This window comes from Theropithecus gelada, chromosome 11 (assembly GCF_003255815.1).
Source record: "Theropithecus gelada isolate Dixy chromosome 11, Tgel_1.0, whole genome shotgun sequence".
NCBI lineage: Eukaryota > Metazoa > Chordata > Mammalia > Primates > Cercopithecidae > Theropithecus > Theropithecus gelada.
Window position 1 is genome coordinate 54,230,570 of NC_037679.1, and position 12,857 is coordinate 54,243,426.

The following is a 12,857-nucleotide window of genomic DNA, read 5'->3' on the forward strand; positions in this document are numbered from 1 at the left end:
AACCTGCCACTATCATTAGCTTGTCTAAGTTGTCTTGGCAAAGGTAAAACATTACAGAATCCAGAGCTGTCTGGAATGTACGGTGGATTTGATCTTTCTAAATCATTTGTAATTATCTGTCATAGGAGGTGGAACGTTAGCTGTACATCTCTGAAAATATCAAATTTCATTTTCCTGTAAATAAAAGAAGGGTACTATAAAGATAAAAGCTAATATTATAGCTATATATTTGTCTTCAAATATAACCATTAAGTGGTTTAAGTAAATAATTTAAAATTGAGTTTCTAGTAAAACTCAAAGGAATATTGCATAAAATAACTTTTAAAAAGTCTCTAAGTCATTCTTATATAGTGATCTATATTAACGTATAATGTAAAATTTAGTTGAATGTGTTAGTATTTATATGATTCTATTTACTTAATATAAAGAATAATAAAAAGGTCTAAAATTAATCATGCTTTCAGGAACTGTAAATCAGTAAACTAAATTATCATTATTTAATATTGTTGTTAAGGCCGGGTGCGGTGGCTCACACCTGTAATCCCAGCACTTTGGGAGGCCGAGGCAGGTGGATCGCTTGAGCTTAGGAGTTCAAGATCAGCCTGGGCAAGATGGTGAAACCCCATCTCTACTAAAAATACAAAAATTAGCCAGGCATGGTGGCACATGCCTGTGGTCCCAGATACTCGGAAGGCTGAGGTGGGAGGATCACCTGAGCCAGGGAGGGGGAGGTTGCAGTGAGCCGAGATCACCCTTCTGGACTCCAGCCTGGGTGACAGAGTGGGACCCCATCTCAGAAAAATAAATAAAATTGTTAAAATTTTGGATCTTTGCTTATGGTTCCACCAAGATCATTAAGATATGATGATAATAATACTAATGTCTACCATATGTCAGATGCTTTACCTAACAAGTCTAAGGAAGATTTAATCATCCCGTGTTACAGATGAGGAAACTGAGTTCCTCTTAGGAGGTGACAGTTGCCCAATGCTACGTGGCCAAGCTCTGGGATGGTCCTAGGTCAGTCCAGCTCTAGAGCCGAATCTCTTTCCAATCTGTCATACTGCTTCCCTGCCTCAACAGTGCTGGAGAGAAGAACATATCTGTTCAGGATGTTTGTTAATCAAATAGAACTCTAACAACTGAATGTTCTAAAATAATTATTGAGTCCACAGCCACACCACCCTGAATGTGCCCAATCTCGTCTAAAATAATGATTGACTCATAAATTATATAAATGTGCCATACAGCTGGACAAACAAGTTAACTTACTAGATTTTTAAATGTACTCCAAAAATAGAGTAGACACACTTGCGGTGTGTATGGGAAGTGCCAATTCTAGGATCCTAAAAGAAATCTCAACATCAAACTCAATAGCAAATACAGACAAACAAGAAATGAGGGCAAGGCAGCCATTACTCAGTCAAACGTAGGGGAGAAACTTTGCTTTAAGTGACCACAAGAGAAAATGTGAGAGTGAAATCTTAGTTCTTCACCAGTGGAAAATTAGGTAAGGGTTTTAATTTAGGGTTGTGGGGGCTGGGTGTGTGGAGACCGTAAGGGAGCTGGGACAAGCACAGCTGTGTGACAAATATTAATGGCTATCACAATTCTCAAACTGAGAAATTCAGGTCAGCCTGCAGGGCAAGCTGCCTCCAAATGCAACAGCCTTTTATATGGCTGACTACTTCTTCCACAAGTCATTTTTTTGTTTTTTCACTTAGTTCAAGTTGGAATTAATGGTTCTAGTGATTTGCGTTGCCTTTGATGAAATTCTTAACATTACAAATTTATTAATCCTACCTGCAAAGAGATAGCTTTTCAAAAATGAGAAAATAGTTTTTCATGTAAGTTAATATTTAAATTTCAAATGAGGATCCAGGTTTTCTTGTATGTAATTTTTCCATCCCCTTTGTATTGCTTTGAAAACAGTATCATAAAGCACCTAAAATTGTGAGGCTGATGCTTACCCTTATTTAGTGACATAAAGATGACTGCCAATTTTTTTTTTTTTTTTTAGCAATTTTATTGTGGCTCAAAGTTCCAAGTCCAGGCTGCATGCAGGCAAATCTGTAAATCTGACTTCTTTGTAACTGGAATCAGGTAGAGCCATCACTTACAGAAATTTTGAAGACCGGGATATATCCTCCAATACACATGCAGAGTTTCATCCATTTCAACACAAAGTTTTTATATGCATCCATTTCAACACAAAGGTTTTAAATAAAGCTATTTATTAGCTTATAGTAATAAATCCTGGCAAACACTACTGGTTCATAATATGCCTAGAGTTATGAATCAGAAGATTCATAATCAGGCCTACATCTAATAAGAAAGATGGCTGGCCGGGCGCAGTGGCTCACGCCTATAATCTTAGCACTTTGGGAGGCCGAGGCAGGTGGATGACCTGAAGTCGGGAGTTCAAGACCAACCTGGCCAACATGGCAAAACCCCGTCTCTATAAAAATACAAAATTAGCTGGGCGTGGTGACAAGTGTCTGTAATCCCAGCTACTTGGGAGGCTGAGGCAGGAGAATCACTTGAACCGGGAGGTGGAGGTTGCAATGAGCTGGGATCACACCACTGCACTCCAGCCTGGGTGACAGAGTGAGACTCTGTCAAAAAAAAAAAAAAAAAAAAAAANGCAAAGCAAAGCAAGCAAACTTGGGCAACATAGCAAGAGCTTGTCTCTACAAAAAAATTTAAAAACTAGCTGGGCATGGTGGTGATTGCCTGGAAGGCTAAGGTGGGAGAACTACTTGAGCCCAGGAGGTCGACGCTGCAGAGAATCGTGATTGCACCACTGCACTCCAGCCCTGGCAACAGAGTGAGAACCTGTCTCTGGAAAAAAAAAAAAAAAAACAGAGAGGAAAGGAAAGGAGGAGGGGGTAGGGGGAAAAAAAAGAAAGGAAAGGAAAGGGGAAAAGGGAAACGAAAGGAAAATGAAGAAAGAAAGGAAGATAGTACACAGCAGTAATAAATTTTATTACTAGAGGAGAAGTAACAAAGTCATAAGGATGCTGTATCAGCGAGGACATTCAGCTACAAGTGGAAGAAGCGTAAGTCAATACAGATTCTAAGTCAAGCTATAAGAAAATAGGGAAATGTACTGGTTCATATCATTAAAGAGTGGAAATGAAATGTACTTCAGGCACAGGTAGAACCAGGTTCTCAGACACCAGACATCGGCCTGGAAAAAAACTTTTCTGGCTGGGCATGGTGGCTCACGCCTGTAATCCCAGTACTTGGAGAGGCTGGGGCGGGTGATCACTTGAGGTCAGGAGTTGGAGACCAGCCTGGCCAACATGGTGAAACCCCGTCTTTACTAAAAATACAAAAATGAGTCAGGCACGGTGGCATGCATCTGTAATCCCAGCAACTTGGGAGGCTGAGGCAGGATAATCGCTTGAACCCAGGAGACGGAGGTTGCAGTGAGCCGAGATTGCGCCACTGCACTCCAGTCTGGGCGACAGAGTGAGACTCGGTCTAAAAACAAAAAGCATACACAGACATTACCTTCCTGGAGCCAGGGCTGATAAATATGGCTCCATTACTATGTTCGTACGATGTGACCGCATTTCATACTATGAGCGCTTGGCACCAGGGTATGAATTGACTTGTATTTGAGAAGAATGTTAGGCACAGGACTTTTCCATTCATAGAAGGATGACTTAAAGCAGGGATATAGACCGAGGGGTCTTTGCAAGCTGATCACACAAGTGATTGCAAACCCTTGAAATGATCACCAATTTTCTGGAAACACAGCATGACATCATGGTAATTAGTGTACTTTTTTTCCTGTAAAAATTGGTCAATGAAACTTTAGAAATTTCCTATTTGCATGTTTAGGTGTTATTTCCCATAAGAACTCTTACTTTCTGAAACTTCAGAATTTACTGTTCTGGGCTGCTGCTGTTTAATTTCAGTCACTATTTCACCTCCAACAAAAATTATTATTATTATTATTTTTGAGACAGAGTGTTACTCTGTGGCCCAGGCTAGAGTGCAGTGGTGTGATCTCAGCTCACTGCAGCCTCCACCTCCCAGATTCAGGCGATTCTCCTACCTTAGCCTCCTCAGTAGCTGGGCCTGTGCTGCCGCGCATGGCTAATTTTTGTATTTTCAGTAGAGATGGTTTTTTGCCATGTTGGCCAGGTTGATCTCGAACTCCTGACCTCAGGTGATCTGCCTGCCTCAGCCTCCCAAACTGCTGGGATTGTAGGCGTTAGCCACCGTGCCCAGCCCTAAATCTAATCAATACAGTTTTGCTTCATTATGTCTACATGTAGAGTGCCTTTATAGGTGGACAGTGGGTGTTCAGTAAAAGCTCAATACAGAGATTCTTTACTGGAATAATTTTGTTCAGGCCTTTTCCCAAAAAGTAACAATAAGTACTATGAATAAAATAATACAAGGAAGTTCATATAAATAAACAGTAATAGGAAGTTCCTGAGGAAGCTACTGTAGATTAGATGACACAGAACATTCTGTTGAGGAGGTGATACTTGTAAAGTAAGATATGAATGATACCAAAAAAAGGAGCAACACAAAGATGTTAATATTCTAGGCAGAAGGAAGAGCAAGTGCAAAGACCCAAGACAAGAATGAATCCAGTCTTTGAAGATTAGACAGAGGCTTGTGTGGCTGACATATAATGGGTGATGGAGGGAGAAACGAGAGGTGATATCTGAGAGGTAGGTCAATAAGACACATCATAAACACAAGCAGGGACTCCCACAGACAGTTCCATTGCCTTTTTTTTTTTTTTTTTTTTTTTTTTTGAGACAGGAGTTTCACTCTTGTTGCCCAGGCTGGAGTCCAATGGCACAATCTTGGCTCACTGCAACCTCCGCCTCCTGGATTCAAGCGATTCTCCTGTCTCAGCCTCCCAAGTAGCTGGGATTACAGGCGCATGCCACCACGCCTGACTAATTTTTGTATTTTTAGTAGAGCCAGGGTTTCATCATATTGGTCAGGCTGGTCTCGAGCTCCTGACCTCAGGTGATCCGTCTGCCTCGGCCCCAAAAAGCGCTAGATTACAGACGTGAGCCACCGAGCCTCTTTTCTGTGAAGTGAGTTTCTCCGCCATGGACACTGTCCTACATATGACAAGGCAGAAAGCATTCTAATCCCATGAATGTTGATGTTGGCCAAGGCATGATAGGCAGGGAAAACAGACTCAAATTCAGAATCAGTGCCTATTCCCACAAAAACAAAGCATCTCTCCCTCCAATATGGAAGAAGTCCAATGAAATGAACTTGCTGCAATGATGTTACTGGGCTTAGATGTGTGTTTTCTGTTGGGATCTTCGAGAAGCAGGCACTGAGACAAAGATTTGTTCTCAGAAGGTGATCTCAGTAATCATCTGGCTACTTTGTTCTAAATCTTTTTGGATTACAGATCCAAGCCTCAAGGTTCATTTGCCAAGCCCTTCCCAAAACTTTTGCACAAATCTTCCATGTTGCTGTTTTCAATCTCTGACTATCTAGCCAGTGACTGGTTACGGTTATAGATCCTCACCTCAGATCATGTTTCCCTGAAGTCAAAGTACATGATAAAAGGCAGTGCTTGGAATTTTGCCTACAAATTGAGATTTGCCCTCAACTGTCCTTCAAGACCACCCCAAATATCCACAGTACGTTTCTAGCTGATAGCGCCTATTGTTCACGGTATCTGTAAACCGGGTTTGGCTTTTTTCCATTCTCAGTTAACTGGACAATAACGCTCCACAAAGGTAAAGGGACAGATTGGTAGGGGCAAGGTGTGGGAATAGAGTAGTTAAAGGCACAGAGTCAGGAGAAATCTGTTCATACAAAGAAAATGTGTCTTCATGACCTGTCTGGTCCCACCTGCTAGGTGATGGGGTGCTGCTGGAAATGGTCAACTTTATGAGTAGGTGGATTAAATAGCACCTGGTGCCCTCACAGTCTCCAAGATCCCCAGTAGCAAATTGAACCGTTTCTCAAAAGGAAAATAGTAATCTTCCAGAAGGGGGTATGACCTTGCTCCAAAGTCCTGTGGGCTTCCATTGTGATTCTCCTGGAGAAATTTGTCTCTGACTTCGGTAAGTCTCCCAATCAGCCAGACACTTTGAGAGGGCTGAGCAGCAGAGCTGCTTGGACTGCAGACTGGGCCACCTACAGGGACTAGTTTTGCTCTGCCAGCTTTTCAGGTCATCAGGCAAATAAATACGTGCAAAACACCTGTATGTTATATGCTGTCTCAAAAATCCAGGGCTAAAAAAGCCAAAACAACACACTGAATACAGTATCTCTTGAAGGCACTGAATTCAACCTGATCCAGCTAAGGGATACTCAGGGGATAGGGCTGCAGTAGACTAGTTTCTTATGACTGAGGAAGAGTTTCAAAAGAACTGGTTTTTGCGTGTTGGTTTCTTTAGCACAGTTGTTCAAAACATTGGCTGCAAATTGAACCATAAGGTGGTGAGGGGAGAAGTTTTAAAAATTACTGATGCCTGGATCCTACCCTCAAAGATGCTGGTCTGATTGCCTGGAATTCTGGATTATAAAAAAGCTAATATGCAGTCAAGGGCGAAGACCATTGTTCTAGTTCCTTCTAGATGTTCCTATACCAACAGCCAGGGTCCCACTCTATCCCTTCATTTTCATATAGGAAACCAAGAAGGTAAGTGAAGTCATACAATTACCCTGCGTTTCACTTATAAACCAAAAGGTATCTGAGACAAGTCTCAATCAATTTAGAAAGTTTATTTTGCTGAGGTTAAGGCTGTGCCTGTGACACAGCTTCAGGGGGTCCTGACGACACGTGCCCAAGTGGTCGGGGTACAGCTTGCTTTTAGACATTTTAGGGAGACGTGAGACACCAATCAGTAGGTGTAACATGCACACTGGTTCCGTCAGGTGAGACGGGACAACGTGAGGTAGGGGCTTCCAGGTCATAAGTAGACAAGAGACAAAAGGCTGCATTCTTTTGAGTTCTTGAGCAGCCTTCCACTGAATACACAGTTTAGTCTGGCTCAGTGAATCTGGATTTTTACATAAACAACAGGGCAGAGGAAGCAATCAGATACACATTTATGTCCGGTGAGCCTCAGAGATGACTTTGAGTTCTGTCTGTCCTTTGTCCACAAGGAATTTCAAGGAGGGAGATATGTAGCTTTTTATCTTTGTAGCTATTAATATCTTATTTAGGGATAAAATGGGGGTCAGGTTTGCCTGACATAGTTCCCAGCCTGACTTTTCCCTTGGCTTAGTGATTTTGGGGTCCCAAGATTTATTTTCCTTTCACACACTTGATGCCTTGAGTTGAGATTTGAGAATCAAGGTTTATTCTCTCTTAAGTCATTCAATGCCCTTGGAAACAACCACCTGACTCCATAATCCTAGCATTAATTTGTTCCATGGTGGCTGCTACCAGTCCCCAGGGGCCTTATCCTCAGGGGGCTCGTGGATCCTGGTGACTAAAGGCAACAGCCTGATAAGCTCCTTGATCACTGGAGCTGCGAGCTTTCCATCTGGAATACAGAGAGATGTGGGCCTTTCACCCTAGCCAGACACAACCACCAATTCCAAAGATCCCGCATTTCCTTGAAGGTCTTTTGCCTACCTCTGGTACCAATCTGGATATTAAAGACTTTTTTATTGGCAAGCAACAAAAAAAATCTGTGACCCTAGTTAGCTTAAAGAACTAAGAACATATTGGAATAGAGTCTAGGATAGTTTACAGTTTAAAATGAACCATTAAAGAACCAGACTCAGGACATAGGGTATCTCTAATAACCTCCTTAGAGAGCTTCAATAAAAGTCACCCAGTTCTGATGACTTTCAGCCTTTGTGTCTCTCCATTCAAGTTCCAAGTTCCCATGAGAAAATGTGGCTTGGCTTAGGTCTTCCCATATAACGAGCTATGGTAGTAAGGTAGGGTCCCAAAGCACAAACAGGACCACAGAGGCTGTTTCCAGAAAAGGGAACTGTAAACCAGGCAGCTACCCCAATACAAGTCTACTTCAATCACCATGTTTGGAAGCATCTATTTTGCACCTGGAAAACAACAAAGTGAAGGGCAAAAAGGCACGAAAGACATTGTTTAGTCACACAATTTTAATCTAGTGAATGGCAAATGGTAAAAGAGTAATTACATGAAAAGCTCCATATTTTGCATGTTTCAACTGTTCTTCATTGTCTTTACTTGTAAGGTGTTGAAGGTGGGATCCACTCCTGAATCTTCTTTCTAGTGGTGGAATAAGGTACATATTGTTCTGGGGTGCCACTCACGTTGAATTTATGGTTTGTCCAAATGAATTTACGAGCAGTAAGTGGTTTTGTTGTTGGAGGATCATCAGTCATACTGTGAAGCCACCGATGCCTTGAAGAGGGGAAAAAACCCAAACAGTTATGAAGAGGCAGTACAGCACAGTGGAAGGAAGGTTAAAAAGGTATTTTTTGTTGTTGTTGCTTGGGTTCAAGCCTTAGCTCCAACACTTACTAGCTGAATCCTTCTATGCCTTAGTTTTTTTCCATCTGAACATCCCTACTCAGGGATGGTATAAAGATAAAAGGAGATAATATACATAAAGCACATAGAAAAATTCTTGTGTGTGGCAGATACTCAACAAATGTCAGCTACTGTTCTCATTACTGTATTTTTTTCCTTCATTTTCTTTCTTTCTTTTTTTTGGAGACAGGGTCTCACTCTGTCACCCATGCTGGAATGCAGTAGCACGATTATAGCTCATTGCAGCCTCAAACTCCTGGGCTCGTGTGATCCTCCTACCTCAGCCTCCTACGTAGCTGACACTATAAGAGCATGCCACCATGCCTGGCTAACTTTTAGAACATTTTTGTAGAGATAGGATCTCACTATGCTGCCCAGGCTGATCTCAAACTTCTGAGCTCAAGGGATCTTCCTGCTTCAGCCTCCCAAAGTGCTGGGATTATAGGTATTAGCCACCATGCCCGGCCCATTACTGTATCTTATCAAATCTGACACTATCCATTTTCAGACATGCCATTATTTTATCTACCTCTAAGAAAGAAAGATGCTACCAAATATATTATGGCACACTACTGATTATAACATGTATCCTAAGTTTAGATGTGCAAATATATTTTAGAATTGATAAAAATACAGTATTACTATTAGGTGCTAGAGGTCAATTCTGGATTTTTGGTACGCTCAGGTTACTCTGGCTCATGAAGGTCTAGTTTAAAATCCATGAGGCTCCTGCTGCGAAGAGTCTCTGATGCATTGTAAATTCAAGCATGTCAGTGTAAACACCAGAGAATATGCAACTTGCTATATTAAAAGATTAAATCAGGGCCAGGCACAGTGGCTCATGTCTATAATCCCAGCACTTTGGCTAGGATGAGGTGGGAGGATCACTTGAGGCCAGAAGTTCAGGACCAGCCTGGGCAACATAGTGAGACCCTGTCTTAAAAAAAAAGTTACAACGACCCCCAATTCACAAGTATTTCAGTTGTAAGTGCTTAACAATTTAATTTAAGAGGATATGTTCCAGAAATCAGACCTAAAAGCCGGATACCTGGAGTTGAAAGGGAAGAGACCAGCGATACTGCTGCTAATGACAGGGAAAGGAGGAATCAAAGTTTGTGGGACAGAGTTCGATCAAGCAGGAAGCTAAGCTGAGGGGTTTACATGGGAAAGAAGGGAAGAGAGAATTTGTCCCAGCCTCTAAGACCTGGAGCTCACAAGACAGAGACGACCCTATGGGGGGGGGGGGGGGGGGGAAAAAATGAGAGGCCAGTCACAGAACTGCAGTCCAGGGGTGGGGGAAAAAGGTGATTATCTAGCTGCAGAGAAAAGGACAAGAGGAGGATGTTTCAGTGGAATAACTAAAACTAAAGCTAATGAGAAACATTTTTGTTGCTATGTAAACCTAAGAATATTTGCTAGCAGTAATTGATAGATATAGATAGGTAATTGGCTAAAAACCAGTCTGAATACAGATAAAATATGATTACAGTTGCTATATTTATATCGAAAGATAATTGTTTCATGATCAGCTTATACAATGAAGAATGCAGAAAGCTGTACAAGCTAGGTCAGTGTCTGTCTTACATCCTTTAAAGGAAGCTGGGGATTAGTGAAAGTGACCTGGGCCAATAAACTATAACTATGCATATGAGCACACGAGCACTGAAGCCCTTGTGAGACGATGGTGGTGAGCCAGGCTCCAATAACCACTCAGAGGGATTAGCTGTTAAAGTCAAGGCTGTCACTTATCAAGGGGCTTTATGTGAGCTTATGGCATAGCAGAAATATTTAACTTTTATCTTGTTGAGTCAGCTTAACTAAAGAAAAATTTTATTCAAAAAATTGCTATCAAGACTCCTGAAGGTTAAAATGATATTTAAGGAACCATAGTCCCAAGCTTATGCCTATTCTGTTACTTAAGTGAGGAACTGAAGAGCTCATGGAGAAATGGAAAATGCTCCAAAAAAGTAAAAAATAATTTTTATCACAATACACAAAATCTGAAAATATTTATCCCGGCAAGGCTACATGCAAGAATCAGGGAATTAATAAATAATAAACTATACCCATTATAGCAGTTTATAAAGAATTATAAGAAAAAGGGAAATGTTTATAGTCTGCTAGGCAAATATAACCCTTGTTATTTTATTATTAAATAAGGGGTAAATAAATCATATCTTTCAGACTGCCACACCAGAGAGTTTTACTTGCAAAACAGACTCTTAGCTGGGTCCTTTTTCTTTTTCTTTTTTTTTAGACAGTCTTGCTCTGTGGCGCAGGCTGGAGTGTAGTGGCGATATCTTGGCTCACTGCAACCTCCACCTCCTGGGCTCAAGTGATTCTCCTGCCTCAGCCTCCTGAGTAGCTGGGATTACAGGCGCATGCCACCACGCTGGGCTAATTTTTTTTATTTTTAGTAGAGATGAAGTTTCACCATGTTGTTCAGGCTGGTCTTGAACTCCTGGCCTCCAGTGATTTGCCCGCCTCAGCCTCCCAAAGTGCTAAGATTAAGGCGTGAGCCACTGCGCCTGGCCAGAGATACTGACTTTTAAGTTATTTTTTAAAATTTGGCCAGGTGCAGTGACTCATGCCTGTAATCCCAGCACTTTGGGAGGCTGAGGCAGGGGGATCACTGGAGGCCAGAAGTTCGAGACCAGTCTGGCCAACATGGGCGAAACCCCATCTCTACTAAAAATACAAAAATCAGCCAAGGGGTGGTGGCACGCACCTGTAATCCCAGCTACTTGGGAGACTGAGGCATGAGAATTGCTTGAGCTGGGGAGGCGGAGGTTGCAGTGAGCTGAGATCTTGCCACTGCACTCCAGCCTGTGCCGCAGAGTGAGACTCTATCTCAAAATAAATAAATAAGCAAATAAGCCAACATACTAACGGCATTGTTTAGAAAACTGTGTTATAGTTGGCATTAGACTCACTTTAATTTTATATCCCAGTTATTAAAGGACAAAATATAAAATTATATATACTTGATAAAGTGAGACTGCAAATAAGGAGACTAGGAGAAAGGAAAAAGATTACAAATACAAAGGAGAAGACAATTTACAGTGAAAAAATATTACATTGGGGGAAAACTCAGTACTCAAATATATTGAAGTTATATCAAAATAAATGGAAAACAAAGATATTAAATCATAATTACTGTAATCTCCCCTACGGAAAGAAAATGATTTTAACTTTCGGGAATGAAGCTTAAACTTGCAACATAACTCCAACAGAAACAAATCCCATAAATGGTTAATCCTATTTTGAGTTGTATAAGAAGAAAAAGTGTGTCTAAGAACAGGAGAGGGAGATTTTCTCCTTTAAAAACATGCTGCTTCACTTACACAGTCCCTCAGTTTGAGGATGTGAGCTACTCAAAGTGGAAAACAGAGGGATTTATTTGTGAAGAAAAACTAAAATAGCCTAAAAGGAAATTTAACAAATAAAAACATACAGACAATATAAAATACATTTTAAAAAAGCCATTGCAAATGAAAACACTCCTAAAGAGTGTTTTGTATTAATAACAAAGATAAGCAAGTTTAAGGTTCTCTTTTAGAAAATTGGCAGAAATAAAACATCACCAAATAACAGCCAACAACAATGCAGACAGGTTTTTTCCTTAATTGATACGTAACATTTTATGTATTTGTGGGGGTACATTTGACATTTTGTTACGTGCACAGAATGTGTGCTGATCAAGTCAGGTCTCTGAGGTATCTCAATCACTGTATTTGTTATTTCTGTGTTGGAAGCAATTCATGTCCTCTCTTCTAGCTACTTTGAAATACACAATACTGCTTTGACTATTTCTTCCTGGATAACATACATGATCAAGTTAAGGAATCAAAGACTGCAGTGGTGTCATCACAGCTCACTGCAGCCTCAAACTCCTGGGCTCAAGTGATCCTCCTGCCTCAGCCTCCCAAGCAGCTAGGACTACAGGTACACACCACCACACTTGGCTAATTTTAAAATTTTTTTGTAGGCCGGGTACGGTGGCTCACGCCTGTAATCCCAGCACTTTGGGAGGCTGAGGCAGGCGGATCACGACGTCAGCAGATCAAGACCATCCTGGCTAACACAGTGGAACCCTGTCTCTACTAAAAATACAAAAAATTAACCGGGCATGGTGGTGGGCGCCTGTAGTCCCAGCTACTCGAGAGGCTGAGGCAGGAGAATGGCATGAACCCAGGAGGTGGAGCCTGCAGTGAGCCGAGATCGCGCCACTGCTCCAGCCTGGGTGACAGAGCAACACTCCGTCTCAAAATATTTTTTTGTAGAGATGGGATCTTTATGTTGCCAGGCAGGCTGGTCTCAAAATCCTGGTCTCAAGCAATCCTCTTCTCTAAACTTTCCAAGGTGCTGGGATTACAGGCTG

The 12,857-nt window shown here is 41.5% G+C and overlaps 1 protein-coding gene across 2 annotated transcripts in view; it reads right to left on the bottom strand.

Annotated features, from left to right (window-relative positions):
• Positions 1-8,064: 8,064 nt before the first annotated feature.
• NDUFA12 (NADH:ubiquinone oxidoreductase subunit A12) overlaps positions 8,065-12,857 on the bottom strand; it is a 42,874-nt gene continuing 38,081 nt past the window's right edge. Inside the window, exon 4 of one of the 2 annotated variants that reach the window (XM_025401804.1) lies at positions 8,065-8,347. In XM_025401804.1, the coding sequence (XP_025257589.1) occupies positions 8,167-8,347 (181 nt within the window). In that variant the 3' untranslated portion in view covers positions 8,065-8,166. The remainder of the gene's footprint in view (positions 8,348-12,857) is intronic. The other variant, XM_025401805.1, reaches the window with a different exon arrangement.